The sequence below is a fragment of the Ranitomeya imitator genome, chromosome 10 (assembly GCF_032444005.1).
Source record: "Ranitomeya imitator isolate aRanImi1 chromosome 10, aRanImi1.pri, whole genome shotgun sequence".
Lineage (NCBI taxonomy): Eukaryota > Metazoa > Chordata > Amphibia > Anura > Dendrobatidae > Ranitomeya > Ranitomeya imitator.
Window position 1 is genome coordinate 16,791,415 of NC_091291.1, and position 18,472 is coordinate 16,809,886.

Genomic DNA, 18,472 nt, shown 5'->3' on the forward strand with positions numbered 1-18,472 from the left:
CCGTCTTTGAGGGTGGCTGAGGAGGACCCACTGAGCAAGTCCAAAAAATGAAGTAAGGGACAGGGGTTTTGAGGCTGCTGACTGGCGGTTGTCAATGGTGATGTTGAAGTCACCCATGAGGATGGTGGGAATGTCAACAGAGAGAAAGTGAACAATTGATCCATAAAGGCAGTGGCCGGGCCCAGAGGTCGGGGTATGACGGCCATTTGGAGGTTGGAGGGAGAGTAGATGCGGACAGCGTGGACTTCAAAAGAAAAGAGGATAAGGCAGGGTAGAAGTGGGATTGGGTTGAAGGTGTAGTTAGTGGAAAGGAGAAGACCCACTCCTCTTCACCATGTCTGTTGCTGGGGCGATGAGTGTTTGTGAAGTGTAGGCCAACATAACACAGTGCAGCAGGGGAGGCGGTGTCTGAGTGTGTCAGCCAGGTTTCTGTGAGGCCTAGGAAGGAAAACATTTTGATAGGTAACGAGGTTGTGAATCACGTGGAGTTTCTTGCAGATGGATTGGACATTCCATAGTGCTCCAGAGAGAGGGAGCAGGGTGGTGGGCGTTAGGTGCACGGATTTGAATTGTGTCTGATTTTTGTTTTTTATATTGGGTGTGATAGGAGGGGGTAGTAATAGTAGGTGTGAGTTGTGTGGGTCCATGATTGGGAGATATTTATCCAGCAGTGAGGAGAGGCCGAGAGAGGGAGAACAGGTGGGTGTTGGCGATTTGGAGTAATGGAGGCCGAATTGTTAGGGCGTCTGTCATTATAGTGTTATGTTTTTCTTAAAGTTACAGAACTGAGCCAAAGTGAGTAATATTTCTAAGTCTTACTTTGTGTTCCATTCTGGTTCTATTTCTGGTATTATTTCTGCAGCATACTTAAAAGACACACTTACGAGGCAGACCTAGAAGACTTCATTTATAGCACACTAAGGGTACAGGACATGCAGGGCAGGTGTCATCAGCAGGGCGGCCCAGCAGGAAGACTAATCACACACAAAAGGGGACAATTAGGGAAAATGCAAACAGGAAATAGTCAAAGCCAAATGGATCTTAGCATCAAGGAATTAAAGGGAACCTGTCACCTGATTTTGGCGGGACAGGTTTGCGGTCATATGGGCGGGGTTTTCGGGTGTTTGATTTACCCTTTCCTTACTCGCTGGCTGCATGCTGGCCGCAATATTGGGTTGAAGTTCATGCTGTGTCCTCCGAAGTACATGCCTGCGCAAGGCAAAATTGCCTTGCGCAGGCGTGTACTTCGGAGGACACAGCATGAACTTCAACCCAATATTGCGGCCAGCATGCAGCCATCGGGTAAGGAAAGGGTGAATCAAGGACCCGAAAACCCCGCCCATATGACCGCAAACCTGTCCCGCCAAATTCAGGTGACAGGTTCCCATTAAGGTCAGAAACATGCAGGTGAAAACAATCACTCTTACATTCCAGCACCATGTGGCGGCCTCCTCCTCTGCATGTCTGGTGCACTCATAGTAACATGGCCGCCAGTGAATGTGTGCGCCCGTCACATGCACCACATGACATTGACATCATACACTGGGGACGACACTCTTCCATATTGAACGGGACATACACCACAGCAGTTCATGTACCTAACACGGCGTGCACGCGCCCCTGCACATACTCTGCCTGTGCTTTTAAAGGGCCCACACGCACACAAACCACAGACTTTTTTTTTGGTTGGCCTTCTTCTCCATCCCGCAGCGAAGGGCCCATCAGGCCAATCCAACCCTGGACAGAATCCCAAAATACAAAATCAGGGAAATGTAGAGTCGATCTTGTAACAGGAATATATAAGCTAAGCCCACCAAGCACAAACCACTCATCTGCGGTTGGTCAGCAGAGTCCACAATTGCAGAGGTCAATTTGTAACATACCGTACTTACATTTAGTAAAAAAGGGGACAGGTTCCAGATTTTTAACCCCAAGAGCCTCTTTCTTTAGTAACAGTAGGCCTCCAACAGTTCAGGGTAAAATCAGGTTACTGGTGCCATTTAGTATTGATTTCAATGTATTAACTATGCAATAAGCTCTAAAGCTCCCCCTAGTGGTGGAGGCAGAACTTTATTTAAACTATGTTACCACTAATCTATATTATTTCTTTACAGGTTCTGCTTACACCAAACCTCCGGCAATGCTTCCCCCTTACAACCGAAACACCCCATTTCCTGATTACACCTGGGGGTTTAACCCATACCTTTCCGGCACTTTTCCTCTAACCGGCTCAAAGTTGCCCACCTCCCTGTACCCACCACAGTTTTATCCAAGTTCACTCTCCCAGCTTGCCCCTCCTGTCTCCCTGCTCCCAGGGGAGTCACTGGACAGGTCTACTAGCCTCTTACCAGGGATACCACAAAGGTTGTGTGCAACCCTTAATTCTCACCCAATGCCCCTGAGAGTGAGCGGAGAATTAGGCAGCACAGGGGCGGTGAGAAGAGACAGAGTCGAGCAGCCAGAAGGGAAACCAGAGCCAGAATCTGACTCCGACCTGGAAATAACAGATGTGAGCGACTGCAGCTCTGAGGCGGACGGCTGTGGCTATAGTCCACCATGCCCAGGATCTTCCATCAGAAGGAGCCGAACAGAAGTCGAACCACCAAAAACAGTGACCACAAAAACTTCTCAAGAAAAATCAGCTGCTCCCCTCAGCTAGACTTTACGGTTATACAGAACTATCAAAATGTACAATATATATATAGATATATATAATTATACAGATATATAAGGGGGCAAAATGTGCAGTGCATCACCAATTTCATCCTGAAAGCCACAAATATGGAGAATCTATAAGAAATAACCCATTGATGATGATGCAATTTTAACAAGATCTGTTTAATAAGTTCTATTGGCTGTCAAGGAATACTGGGGGTTGTAGTTTTGGAACTGGAGAGTTTCTGGTTGGAGGTTGGAGGACATTGGCCCAAAACTACACAGGGCAATGGACACTGGCAGCCAAACCCCTGCAATGCTGCCACAACAGCGTAATATTCACATAACAGACGAGAAATCTTATTTCTATATTGACCTAAAAAAAAAAAAGATCGTCTACGTATCAACACCATATACTGCAATAAAGACCTGTCGAAGAAAAAAAAAGATCATCTATGTAGCGGCGGCAGGTCATACAATATATCCAAAAGAAAAAAACAACACTATCACATAGATGATCGAGATACTGAGTCAAATGTGGCTTAAACACATTAGGGGGTGATGAGCCCCCCTCCTTCACACCAGGGTAAAGCCAAAATAGCAATCCCCCATTGAAAAAAAGGTGGTAAGGAAAAGTTGCTAAGTGTCTATTTTTCTATTAAAGTACTACAGAATTTGGATATTTGGGACACAGGTGAACCCTATACTTCCATAAAAACTAAATTCATTAGACCTACTCTATGTGGTAGAGTAGTGCCACCTAGTGGCTATGTGTAAAATTTCAGGTTTAAAACCAAACTTGTGTCTTTAAAGGAGCTCTCCAGAATCTGAATAAAATAAATGACAAGGTGAAGGATCACACTTTGTTATATTAGAATTTTTTAACAAATTTTTTAAAGGGACCATACAGCAAAATGGGCCACAAAAGGGGTGCGGCTTGGGCAAATTTTGCATTTCAAAATACTTTCCCAAACTGTTAGGTCTCTCTTTCATTGAATTACATCTTATATTACACTCCATTCACATCTAGAGCTGTAATCACAATTCTGCTCCTTTCCCTCTTACAAGGGAGCATCGCATTGTTGGAGCGCTTGTCTCACAGGGGGGAAGCTATGCTGCTGTCTGTTTCCAATGGAATAAAAGGGAAAATAAAAAACTTTGATCCAATTCTCCCAAGTCCCAATCCGCCAAAACCAGTATCCCCGGCTTCACCTGTGTAAAAAGTCCAGTTTATGACGTGTGTATATGTGTGAACATCAAGTATTCCCACTCCCCATTCAGTGTTCTGTCAAGATGTATGTGGTAACGTTATAGAGGGGACGATAAGGGTCAGAAAAAATTTAAAAAAGTCAGATGCTTTTTTTTTTTTTTTCTTTTTTTGTATCTGAGTAAAATGAACAAGCCGGAGTAATCCCACAGCAAAGCAATAAAGAAAAACAGAAACAAATCATTTTCGACTGTTGTATTCTAAGACTGGAATAATCAATCACGCACAACACACAGGGTCAAAGGAAAAAAAACAACTTTATTTTTTTGGGGGTGACATTTTGGAAAATTACAACTTTTTCAAGGAAAAAAAAAAGTTCTTTGGCATTTATATAGATCGAGAAAATATCCTATGGAATTTAGCTTTCCATCTCAAAACAGAAGAGAGTTAATTTCACAAACTGACCAAAATAATACAAAAATCCAAAAGCTTCACAAAATATATATATATATATATAAATATATATAGGAATGATGTTTAAATACCCAAACGGAATAATCAAGCCACATTGGAATAAAACATAAAAACATATGTAAAATATATTTATAATACCCGCCCTTTACACATCTGTATACAAAGTATTTCTTTAGTTTCTAAAGAGGACCTGTCATTAGGTCAAAGTTGTCCAGTTCTATGTTATTATTTAATTCCTGTTGCTCCACTGATCATTCAGTTTTTTCTTTTTTAAAAATCCGTCAAACGGTTCCAGAGATATTTAGGATCTTTACTATGAGGGGTGTGGCTCACATGATCCTCTGGGGCGTGACCTTGGGTTTATTTGCATAATTACTCACTGTGCCACACCCCAAAAATGGCTGAATAAAAAAAGCTCATATCTCTGGAACCGTATGGCGTATTTTAATAAAACAAAAACTGAAATACTCAGGGAAGCAGCAGGAACAACAACAAAAAAGTAGACACTTTTTAACCGATGACAGGTCCCTTTTAAAGGTCCTCTAGAGCAGAGGTAGACATTTTGTAGCTCAACAGCTTTGGTGGTCTCAAGAATTTTGACCACGTTTTTAATATAGCATGTAACCTTTTTATTGAGATTGTGTGATGGTCAGCCCAACACAACAACCCTAACTAAATTATATATATTATATAAAAAGTCTGGTTTCAGAACACTTTAGCTTCTTTTACGCTCTCTAAATTTTCCCGAGCTGGATTGGTTGCTGGGGATGTTGACTTATTGAATAGCATATAGTTGGCGGGCTTAATATCCCTAAAAACCAGCATGGCCTAAATATCTACAATGTTTAGCTCAGTGTTGGATTGCCCCAGAGGTCAAAGGCCACCTAAAAGCCATTCTTCATCTCAACATCTCTTATCAGGTTTTTGGTTTAAATTAGCAATAGAACTTTCCTTAAAGGATTGTTTTCTAAATGTGCATTGCTGAATAGTGCTTGCAAATACATGCAATTTTGCAACTTACTGCTTATTAAAAATTCAAGCCGTTCCTGAGATATTATCTTTTGTTTACAACTTGTTGCCTTGGAAACCGACCACAGCTGCAAGACACCAGAACCTGCTCTCAATGCTTACAAGTTATTTTCTATAAAGCTTGCAAGTACTATTTCAAAGCTGGCCAGGATTGCTGGAGCCCACTGTTACCTCCTTATCCTGGCCTGCTTCAGCGCAGTGCTTAGAATCTAGAAAGCGGCGGTGGTCGGTCTCCTAGGCAACGAGCTAAAACAAAAAGAAAAATATCAATAGCTAAAATACGGTTAGAAATTTTAACAAGCAGTCAATTGCAAAAGTGCTTGGTTTTACCAGCTCTAACCGACAATATCGATCTATAAAGCTGGAAGTAACCCTTTTATATCACCTCTTTTAAGGTTAGGCTTCCACCCCAAGCACTGATATGAAGATAGCAGAAGGTGCAAGTAATTTATAAACGATTCCTATTCATATAGAGCAGGTGCCTGGATTAGAATGAGGAATTGTCCTTAAAGAGGACCTGTCCCTTGTCCTATGTCTGTAACTTTTCTACTTGGCGTAAATAGTCTCCAGAATTTTCTCCCGTCTTCCTGTTCCTCTTTGTTCTGGAAATATGACCCTCTCTCACTCACCTGTATATAAATCTAGCCTGGCCTAGTTGGCCACCTGGGTGTGGACCTCAAGAAGTCACCCATGAACCAGTTTGGAAGACCACGCCTACTTGGCTAACAAGACCGAGGAAGATGGGGGAAACGTATCTCAAGAACAGAGAGGCGTAGGAACAGAAGAAAAAGACCGCTAGACTCGGGAGAACAGCAGCAATAACATAGGGATGGGTCCTCCTTAGCTTCATACCATGATAATTGAGAGAACACATATTTTGACCATTTGTTTATCTCACGTACATTTATCACCATTTTTTTTATTTTTTTTTTAACACTATCGCGGTTATGATCCTGTTCAGGATTAGAAGGGTCCTTCTGGTTCCTGGTGCACCAACCTTTTCTATGGCTAGGACTAGTAGGAGACTTTATAATGGGGATGACTATCCATTTCAATCTCCTGATCTGCCACATCAAGGATCCATCTCCAACCAGTGGCTTCCCAAATGTTACAAAATGGCAACTCCCAGATGGACATTTCTAGGAGAGTCACAGGTTGGAGTCCACGTCTAATCCTGGCCAAGTCTCGCTAGTAGTACCACATCTCATCATCTTCCCAATTCATCTCATAAATCCTAAATCCCTCCACACTTACTTCCCCCCCATTCATTTCCAGGCATCCATGCTACAACAAAAGCCCTCATGGAGTTTTGGGTTGTTTTTAATTTGACTTTTTTTTTTATATTATTTTATATAAGCTTTATTAATGTGGGAAAAAATACCATAATCCCACCCCGCCAAAAAAAAAAAAAAGTCTTTCTAGTAAGCAGACCAAATAAGTTTTACTGTACAGCTACAATAAGAATTTCTAAATCTGATATATATATATATATATATTTATAAAAAAAACACCCAATATATATTTCAATCGCCCTCCGACAGTCCCTGAAAAAAAGATATAAAAGCGTTAAGGCACGTATGTGTTGTTCAAAAGGGTTAAAACTGGATCACCCTTTAATAACAAGGGGCCTCCCACCCACCCACGTCCTATGACTAGCAGTCCATAAAGCTCCATAACTCCCACCCTGGCAATCATCCTTATCCTGGCAGAAGCACCACTGGAGGTCGTGTCACCATCAATCTTGGCAGGGCTTGTCGCACGGTTAACCACAAGAGGATGGAAAATATGACCTGAGGAATGAAAATAACACACACACGTGAGATATTGGCCCCCACCCCAAACGTAGAAGACAGTTACAAATAAGAGGGAGATCCTTTCACAGGTATGTGGATTGCCAAAGATCGCACCCAGGGATGTCCAATCACAGATCCACCCGCTGTTATCTTTGGCGCAAACAGCTCTCTGCTGCTCTCTATCGTCCGGACAATTACGCGATTGACCGACAATCAACAGAGGAGGCCGCAGGCTGTTTCTGATATTAGGTCGGTTATCGGGAAACTAACAGTGAGCGTATGGTATATACACCTCCGATTCCAAAGCATGGATTATATGTGTATACCCCCCGATAGAGTCATTGCGAATGCCACGATAACCCCAGCCTACTCACTGTCACCACCAGTCGTCTATATGAGCTAACTGGAGGCCTGGTTCTGGTAGCATATGGTTTAGGGGTGCGGGTTACAGAACAAAAGGAACAACTATACAATTTTATATTTCACAAAAACAGTAGGCATGTGCAAAATCTTTTTCACTTTTTTTTTTTATAAACAAAGGGGACAAAATAATACAGCAACCACATAAAATAAAAGGGATTAACAAAAGACTTACTACGCCAATCAAAGAGATGATTCAGCTTAGTGAATGGAAGCAATCCGATTGAAATGTCTGGTTACAGGATCAAGCCTACACTGGTATGCATCTTCCTCAGCATTAAACACAGATCATAATGTGTCTTGACCTTTTATCAGTGCCTGAGTTACACCCACACACCTTCTTCATGATGACATCATGTGGGCCAGGTTATGGGATGTCCTCAGCTCTTCAGGATTTTATGAAATTTCCAACTTATGCGATAACTTAACTTCTCATGATCGCATGATTTTTTTCAACCGGATTGTATCGACACCCAGAGACCAAACAGGACATGGCTGTTGTCAGTTATCTGAGGACTATTGGTTCGGGCTTATAAGCATATGTTACGGTTATGAAAAAAAAATGCATCTTCTTCCCTGATTAGCACTGAAGCTGAAAAGGTATGTCCCATCACCATCGGATCTAAACAAACAACTCCAATATTCAACATTTGCTTTCAGAGACAGTAGTCTATTGGAAATGCATAACATTTCCTCTTCGGGAAACCAGGTGTCATTTAAATTCAGCATGTAAAAAATAAAAGGCTCTCCACTATCTATGTGTAAACACAGGTACCTCTGAAAAGACCCCTCCCTGTCTTAACCATTTGTCCAATCCATATACCTCTGTCTTATGCACAAAATACATCCTCCTTGATAATTAGAATGGTTCACTTTACAACGATATGTAATTCTTTACTTCCTTGTGTTCATTGTAGAGTCCATTCATTCAAGAGACTCACACTGTCAGCTAATTGCTTCCTCACTGGCAATCTGTTTGAGAAAGGAGGAGGGAGAGGAACAAGTGCTCCCTTCACTAGAACTTAAGAGATTTTTAATATTTTCGATGACATGGATGAAGACGTAAGTGTCCCCATGATTACGTTTTCAGATCTTGCAGTCACACTCCTTGCCTTCTGTCCCAACCTACTACTTTCTGTAGCTCTGTGACTTTCACACAGCAAAGTCCACACTTAAAATGTCTGGGCGGTCCACACTTTACTCTGCACTGACGTTTTCAAACGTCAGTGCAAAGTATGCTGCTTGTACATGATCATGCAGCTGCGAGAGTTGGGAACTGGCATTCAGACACAAGCAAACTACCCATAGAGAAAGTAGGGAGGGTTTATTACCATAACTCTTTGTCGCTATATACAAAGCACTAAACAAGAAATGGATATGCATTATAGGAAGCACTGTCAGTGCTTCCCTCTCCCAACCCTATGATTATGAGTTTGCAGGAGCTGCTCACAGTTGGCTGAATTTCTCCTGTAACTTGGGCTAATGTACCCAATGTGGGGGGGGCATAGTATGTAACAAAAATAGTAAAAAAAAAAACAAAAAACAGACCCCTCCAGTCTTAATCCCTTTTTTCCTGCAGAAAAAAAAAGATATGTCCAATACATAAAAATACTTTCGAGGGCAAAGGGAACTTTTAATACTAGTCGGAAGCTAAATAGGAAAGGGTTCTTTACAGTTAGAGCAGACAGACTGTGAAATGCCGACCACATGAGGTAGTAATGGCAGATAATAAAATAGTATTTAAAAAGGACATGTAGCGCCCCCACAGGACAAAATGAACATTACACTGATTTCAGTTCAGCACTAGGCTTACCTTTTTCATGTGAAGCTTCCGTGGGTTACAGTAAATTTGGCCACAGTCCTCTGTAGGTGGATATAATCTTCCTCTATCATCTAAGGAACGAGCAGACCAAGAATAAACATGAAAAATAAGAAGCTCCAGCACAAGTGATCCAGAAAACAAGACTCAAGTAGCATCATCTTGTCTCACACACTTACCTTGAGCTGCTGGACCCTCTCCTCCAGTAGAAGGATCCGTCTTCTCACCTCCTCAGATTGTTCTTGGGACAATATGATCGGAGCACTTAGAGACTCCCCAACATCTCTTGGACCTAAATCATGACCTGTAGGAAGCGGGCATTGGTCAGGGTTAGGCTGCAGCCAAAACAGTGACCAAAGTCACAGTGGTAATGCACTGACTTACATCGCAACATCTACTTTTAAACTGGTCCCAAAAATTTAACTGGGGGTCAAGGCCCTCAATAATCCCATAGTAATAGTAATAGTTTGATGACGGTAATGCAAGCGATAGCCTCCCCATTATTACCCTGCTCTTTGTTCTCCCGGTCAGATTCTGCTGCAGCGTCTTCCTGATCACCATTAGCGGCCTTCTCATCTTGTGCAGGTGGGGGCGCTATAGCTTCATCCTGGGGGTTGTCAGACCAGCTGTCGAGGTTTGCGAAAGACTCGACGTCCAGACTTAAACGGATATTACGTACAAGTAACCTCTTTAACACCAACACTGAAAAAAGAAGGAAGAATATACATATACATTACTGATCCTGTACTGATCCTGAGTTACATCCTTTATTATACTCCAGAGCTGCACTCACTATTCTGCTGGTGCAGTCACTGTGCACATACATTACATTACTGATCCTGAGTTACATCCTGTATTATACCCCAGAGCTGCACTCACTATTCTGCTGGTACAGTCACTGTGTACATACATTACATTACTGATCCTGAGTTGCATCCTGTATTATACTCCAGAGCTGCACTCACTATTCTGCTGGTGCAGTCACTGTATACATACATTACATTACTGATCCTGAGTTACATCCTGTATTATACTCCAGAGCTGCACTCACTATTCTGCTGGTGCAGTCACTGTATACATACATTACATTACTGATCCTGAGTTACCTCCTGTATTATACTCCAGAGCTGCACTCACTATTCTGCTGGTGCAGTCACTGTGTACATACATTACATTACTGATCCTGAGTTACATCCTGTATTATACTCCAGAGCTGTACTCACTATTCTGCTGGTGCACTCACTGTGTACATACATTACATTACTGATCCTGAGTTACATCCTGTATTATACCCCAGAGCTGCACTCACTATTCTGCTGGTGCAGTCACTGTGTACATACATTACATTACTGATCCTGAGTTACATCCTGTATTATACCCCAGAGCTGCACTCACTATTCTGCTGGTGCAGTCACTGTGTACATACATTACATTACTGATCCTGAGTTACATCCTGTATTATACTCCAGAGCTGTACTCACTATTCTGCTGGTGCACTCACTGTGTACATACATTACATTACTGATCCTGAGTTACATCCTGTATTATACCCCAGAGCTGCACTCACTATTCTGCTGGTGCAGTCACTGTGTACATACATTACATTACTGATCCTGAGTTACATCCTGTATTATACTCCAGAGCTGCACTCACTATTCTGCTGGTGCACTCACTGTGTACATACATTACATTACTGATCCTGAGTTACATCCTGTATTATACCCCAGAGCTGCACTCACTATTCTGCTGGTGCAGTCACTGTGTACATACATTACTGATCCTGAGTTACATCCTGTATTATACTCCAGAGCTGCACTCACTATTCTGCTGGTGCAGTCACTGTGTACATACATTACATTACTGATCCGGAGTTACATCATGTATTATACCCCAGAGCTGCACTCACTATTCTGCTGGTGCAGTCACTGTGTACATACATTACTTTACTGATCCTGAGTTACATCCTGTATTATACCCCAGAGCTGCACTCACTATTCTGCTGGTGCAGTCACTGTGTACATACGTTACATTACTGATCCTGAGTTACATCCTGTATTATACTCCAAAGCTGCACTCACTATTCTGCTGGTACAGTCACTGTGTACATACATTACATTACATTACTGATCCTGAGTTACATCCTGTATTATACTCCAGAGCTGCACTCACTATTCTGCTGGTGCAGTCACTGTGTACATACATTACATTACTGATCCTGAGTTACATCCTCTATTATACTCCAGAGCTGCACTCACTGTTCTGCTGGTGCAGTCACTGTGTACATACATTACATTACTGATCCTGAGTTACATCCTGTATATTACCCCAGAGCTGCACTCACTATTCTGCTGGTGCAGTCACTGTGTACATACATTACTGATCCTGAGTTACATCCTGTATTATACCCCAGAGCTGCACTCACTATTCTGCTGGTGCAGTCACTGTGTACATACATTACATTACATTTCTGATCCTGAGTTACATCCTGTATTATACTCCAGAGCTGCACTCACTATTCTGCTGGTGCAGTCACTGTGTACATACATTACATAACTGATCCTGAGTTACATCCTGTATTATACCCCAGAGCTGCACTCACTATTCTGCTGGGGCAGTCACTGTGTACATACATTACTGATCCTGAGTTACATCCTGTATTATACCCCAGAGCTGCACTCACTATTCTGCTGGAGCAGTCACTGTGTACATACATTACATTACTGATCCTGAGTTACATCCTTTATTATACTCCAGAGCTGCATTCTCTATTCTGCTGGAGCAGTCACTGTGTACATACATTACATTACTGATCCTGAGTTACATCCTGTATTATACTCCAGAGCTGCACTCACTATTCTGCTGGTGCAGTCAATGTGTACATACATTACATTACTGATCCTGAGTTACATCCTGTATTATACCCCAGAGCTGCACTCACTATTCTGCTGGTGCAGTCACTGTGTACATACGTTACATTACTGATCCTGAGTTACATCCTGTATTATACTCCAAAGCTGCACTCACTATTCTGCTGGTGCAGTCACTGTGTACATTACATTACATTACTGATCCTGAGTTACATCCTGTATTATACTCCAGAGGAGCACTCACTATTCTGCTGGAGCAGTCACTGTGTACATACATTACATTACTGATCCTGAGATACATCCTGTATTATACTCCAGAGCTGCACTCACTATTCTGCTGGTGCAGTCACTGTGTACATACATTACTGATCCTGAGTTACATCCTGTATTATACCCCAGAGCTGCACTCACTATTCTGCTGGTGCAGTCACTGTGTACATACATTACTGATCCTGAGTTACATCCTGTATTATATTCCAGAGCTGCACTCACTATTCTGCTGGTGCAGTCACTGTGTACATTACATTACTGATCCTGAGTTACATCCTGTATTATATTCCAGAGCTGCACTCACTATTCTGCTGGTGCAGTCACTGTGTACATACATTACATTACATTACTGATCCTAAGTTACATCCTGTATTATACCCCAGAGCTGCACTCACTATTCTGCTGGTGCAGTCACTGTGTACATACATTACATTACTGATCCTGAGTTACATCCTGTATTATACCCCAGAGCTGCACTCACTATTCTGCTAGTGCAGTCACTGTGTACATACATTACTGATCCTGTGTTATATACTGTATTATACCCCAGAGCTGCACTCACTATTCTGCTGGTGCAGTCACTGTGTACATACATTACATTACTGATCCTGAGTTACATCCTGTATTATACTCCAGAGCTGCACTCACTATTCTGCTGGTGCAGTCACTGTGTACATACATTACATTACTGATCCTGAGTTACATCCTGTATTATATTCCAGAGCTGCACTCACTATTCTGCTGGTGCAGTCACTGTGTACATACATTACATTACATTACTGATCCTAAGTTACATCCTGTATTATACCCCAGAGCCGCACTCACTATTCTGCTGGTGCAGTCACTGTGTACATACATTACATTACGGATCCTGAGTTACATCCTGTATTATACCCCAGAGCTGCACTCACTATTCTGCTGGTGAAGTCACTATATAGATACATTACATTACTGATCTTGATCTACATCCTGTATTATACTCCAGAGCTGCACTCACTATTCTGCTGGTGCAGTCACTGTGTACATACATTACATTACTGATCCTGAGTTACATCCTGTATTATACCCCAGAGCTGCACTCACTATTCTGCTAGTGCAGTCACTGTGTACATACATTACTGATCCTGTGTTATATACTGTATTATACCCCAGAGCTGCACTCACTATTCTGCTGGTGCAGTCACTGTGTACATACATTACATTACTGATCCTGAGTTACATCCTGTATTATACCCCAGAGCTGCACTCACTATTCTGCTGGTGCAGTCACTGTGTACATACATTACATTACTGATCCTGAGTTACATCCTGTATTATACCCCAGAGCTGCACTCACTATTCTGCTGGTGAAGTCACTGTGTACATACATTACATTACTGATCCTGAGTTACATTGTGTATTATATTCCAGAGCTGCACTCATTATTCTGCTGGTGCAGTCACTGTGTACATACATTACTGATCTTGTACTGATACCGAGTTACATCCTGTATTATAACCCAGAGCTGCACTCACTATTCTGCTGGTGCAATCACTCTGTTACATACATTACATTACTGAACCTGAGTTACATACTGTATTATACCCCCAGAGCTGCACTCACTATTCTGCTGGTGAAGTCACTATATAGATACATTACATTACTGATCTTGATCTACATCCTGTATTATACTCCAGAGCTGCACTCACTATTCTGCTGGTGCAGTCACTGTGTACATACATTACATTACTGATCCTGAGTTACATCCTGTATTATACTCCAGAGCTGCACTCACTATTCTGCTGGTGCGGTCACTGTGTACATACATTACTGATCCTGAGTTCCATCCTGTATTATACTCCAGAGCTGCACTCACTATTCTGCTGGTGCAGCCACTGTGTACATACATTACTGGTCCTGTGTTATAGCCTTCACTATACTCCAGAGCATTCCCCACTTGCTCAGTGTCTGGACAGAACCTTCCGTGGTCATCTGCGTTCTTGGATGCATAGTCTTTACAAACAGTAGAATTGTGAATGCAGCTCTAGGTTCTATAATCTCGGGATCTTTTTATTTTCTTTCCTTCTCACCTTCCTCTAGTGCCTCACTGGCAACGTTTCCTCCTGTGCTCGTGAATGGGTTCAGCTTGTAGGCCTGAAATCCGTGGTCAAGAAGATGTTCTGCAGAGTGGTCTCCAGAATTCTCTTCATTCCCTAAAACCACGTCTTCAAGAGATTCCTCCTTTTCTGCACATGCAAAAGGAAATCAAGATGTCAAGATGACAGGTTCTCAAACGTTCATAGGGATCATCTGCAGCATCGTGCAAGAGCCACGGTCATAGGGTCCAGGGACTGTCAGGGCCGACGTCAAGCACAGAAAGACATGGGGAATACAATAAGCAGAGCGGGATACAATGGGGGATACAATAAGCAGAGCAGGATACAATAAGCAGAGCAGGGTACAATGGTGGATACAATAAGCAGAGCGGGATACAATGGGGGATACAATAAGCAGAGCGGGATACAATGGGGGATACAATAAGTAGAGCGGGATACAATAAGCAGAGCGCACGCATCGCTCCTAAAGGAATCATCTAGGAACGGTCATGTAGGTGTGGGGTCAGGACTACTTACCGTCCTTTGTTACAGACTCTTTCATGGAACTGCCATTTTCTGAATTTGCCAGGAATTGATCACTAGAATTATAAAAAAATATATAATGCAGAGTGCAGGCTGTTGTATATAGATATAATGCAGAATGCAGGCTGCTGTATATAGATTGTTATGATCTGGTGGCCTAGGAGCAGCATGAGACGTACTCTGGAGAAGGTGGTCCCTGTACTGACCGCAAACCCTGAACCTAGCAGCGCAACTAGAAGCAGCCATGGGGGTACCTAACACTCCCTAGACCCCTCGGCACAGCCTAAGATCTAACTACCCCTAAAGACAGAAACAGGAAACCTATCTTGCCTCAGAGAAAATCCCCAAAGGATAGATAGCCCCCCACAAATATTGACTGTGAGAGGAGAGGGAAATAACATACGCAGATATGAAATCAGATTTTAGCATAGGAGGCCATTCTAGCTAAAAAGAAAGAATAGAACAGAGTACTATGCGGTCAGTATAAAAACACTAGAAAATATCCACCGCAGAAAATACGGATCACCACATCTGACTAAAGACATGGGGGGTATATCTGCATCTCCAGAGAAATAGCTAGGCTGCAAAAAATGCTTCACAGACCAAGCTGGACAAGACAAAAACATGAAAATGCACACAACTATAAGGTCTACTGCAGGTGGACAGCAAAAACAAAGCCAGGACTTATCTTTGTAGAAAAGCACAGCAAACTGGAGGGACCAGCAGGGAAGTGAATCCTTCAAGAACAATGGACAACTGGCACTGACTAAAGGATCCAGCAAAGCTATATACCCCAGTCAGTCCTGCAATTAGTAGATACACATGTCCACTCCTGCAATCCAGGCCCAACTGCATTACCCTCTACAACCACCGGAGGGAGCCCAAAAGCTGAATTCACAACAATAGATATAATGCACAGTGCAGGCTGCTGTATATAGATATAATGCAGAGTGCAGGCTGTTGTATAAAGATAAAATGCAGAGTGCAGGCTGCTGTATATAGATATAATGCAGAGTGCAGGCTGTTGTATATAGATATAATGCAGAGTACAGGCTGTTGTACATAGATATAATGCAGAGTGGAGGCTGCTGTACATAGATATAATGCACAGTGCAGGCTGCTGTATATAGATATAATGCACAGTGCAGACTGCTGTATAGAGATATAATGCAGAGTGCAGGCTGCTGTATATAGATATAATGCAGAGTGCAGGCTGTTGTATATAGATATAATGCAGAGTGCAGGCTGTTGTATATAGATATAATGCAGAGTACAGGCAGTTGTATATAGATATAATGCAGAGTGGAGGCTGCTGTACATAGATATAATGCACAGTGCAGGCTGCTGTATATAGATATAATGCACAGTGAAGACTGCTGTATAGAGATATAATGCAGAGTGCAGGCTGCTGTATATAGATATAATACAGAGTGCAGGCTGTTGTATATAGATATAATGCAGAGTGCAGGCTGCTGTATATAGATATAATGCAGAATGCAGGCTGCTGTATATAGATATAATGCACAGTGCAGACGGCTGTATAGAGATATAATGCAGAGTGCAGGCTGCTGTATATAGATATAATGCAGAGTGCAGGCTGTTGTATATAGATATAATGCAGAGTGCAGGCTGCTGTATATAGATATAATGCAGAGTGCAGGCTGCTGTATATAGATATAATGCACAGTGCAGGCTGCTGTATATAGATATAATGCAGAGTGCAGGCTGCTGTATATAGATATAATGCAGAGTGCAGGCTGCTGTATATAGATATAATGCAGAGTGCAGGCTGCTGTATATAGATATAATGCAGAGTGCAGGCTGCTGTATATAGATATAATGCAGAGTGCAGGCTGCTGTATATAATGCAGAGTGCAGGCTGCTGTATATAGATATAATGCACAGTGCAGGCTGCTGTATATAGATACAATGCAGAGTGCAGGCTGCTGTATATAGATATAATGCAGAGTGCAGGCTGCTGTATATAGATATAATGCAGAGTGCAGGCTGCTGTATATAGATATAATGCACAGTGCAGGCTGCTGTATAGAGATATAATGCAGAGTGCAGGCTGCTGTATATAGATATAATGCAGAATGCAGGCTGCTGTATACAGATATAATGCAGAGTGCAGGCTGCTGTATATAGATATAATGCAGAGTACAGGCTGCTGTATATAGATATAATGCAGAGTGCAGGCTGCTGTATATAGATATAATGCACAGTGCAGGCTGCTGTATATAGATATAATGCAGAATGCAGGCTGCTGTATATAGATATAATGCAGAGTACAGGCTGCTGTATATAGATATAATGCACAGTGCAGGCTGCTGTATATAGATATAATGCACAGTGCAGGCTGCTGTATATAGATATAATGCAGAGTGCAGGCTGCTGTATATAGATATAATGCAGAGTGCAGGCTGCGGTATATACATATAATGCAGAGTGCAGGCTGCTGTATAAACATATAATGCAGAGTGCAGGCTGCTGTATATATAATGCAGAGTGCAGGCTGCTGTATATATAATCCAGAGTGCAGGCTGCTGTATATACATATAATGCAGAGTGCAGGCTGCTGTATATAGATATAATGCAGAGTGCAGACTGCTGTATATAGATATAATGCACAGTGCAGGCTGCTGTATATAGATATAATGCAGAGTGCAGACTGCTGTATAGAGATATAATGCAGAGTGCAGGCTGCTGTATATAGATATAATGCAGAGTGCAGGCTGCTGTATATACATATAATGCAGAGTGCAGGCTGCTGTATATAGATATAATGCACAGTGCAGGCTGCTGTATATAGATATAATGCAGAGTGCAGGCTGCTGTATATAGATATAATGCAGAGTACAGGCTGCTGTATATAGATATAATGCAGAGTGCAGGCTGCTGTATATAGATATAATGCAGAGTGCAGGCTGCTGTATATAGATATAATGCAGAGTGCAGGCTGCTGTATATAGATATAATGCACAGTGCAGGCTGCTGTATATAGATATAATGCAGAGTGCAGGCTGCTGCTGTATATAGATATAATGCAGAGTGCAGGCTGCTGTATATACATATAATGCAGAGTGCAGGCTGCTGTATATAGATATAATACAGAGTGCAGGCTGCTGTATATACATATAAAGCAGAGTGCAGGCTGCTGTATATAGATATAATGCAGAGTGCAGGCTGCTGTATATACATATAAAGCAGAGTGCAGGCTGCTGTATATACATATAATGCAGAGTGCAGGCTGCTGTATATACATATAATGCACAGTGCAGGCTGCTGTATATAGATATAATGCACAGTGCAGGCTGCTG

At 42.1% G+C, this 18,472-nt stretch overlaps 2 protein-coding genes across 8 annotated transcripts in view; one reads left to right on the forward strand and one right to left on the reverse strand.

Annotated features, from left to right (window-relative positions):
• Positions 1–4,102, forward strand: part of ERFL (ETS repressor factor like) — a 92,260-nt gene extending 88,158 nt beyond the window's left edge. The window contains exon 6 of one of the 2 annotated variants that reach the window (XM_069740903.1): positions 2,115–3,141. In XM_069740903.1, the coding sequence (XP_069597004.1) occupies positions 2,115–2,659 (545 nt within the window). In that variant the 3' untranslated portion in view covers positions 2,660–3,141. Of the gene's footprint in view, positions 1–2,114 lie in introns of both variants that reach the window. The other variant, XM_069740904.1, reaches the window with a different exon arrangement.
• A 58-nt stretch (positions 4,103–4,160) lies between these two features.
• The window catches only part of ARHGEF1 (Rho guanine nucleotide exchange factor 1), an 83,058-nt gene continuing 68,746 nt past the window's right edge, over positions 4,161–18,472 (reverse strand). For all 6 annotated transcript variants that reach the window (XM_069740909.1, XM_069740907.1, XM_069740908.1 and 3 more), the window contains 6 exons: positions 15,147–15,208; positions 14,604–14,759; positions 9,905–10,099; positions 9,577–9,701; positions 9,392–9,471; positions 4,161–7,155 (listed from right to left, as the gene is read on the reverse strand). In XM_069740909.1, the coding sequence (XP_069597010.1) occupies positions 9,397–9,471; positions 9,577–9,701; positions 9,905–10,099; positions 14,604–14,759; positions 15,147–15,208 (613 nt within the window). In that variant the 3' untranslated portion in view covers positions 4,161–7,155; positions 9,392–9,396. The remainder of the gene's footprint in view (positions 7,156–9,391; positions 9,472–9,576; positions 9,702–9,904; positions 10,100–14,603; positions 14,760–15,146; positions 15,209–18,472) is intronic.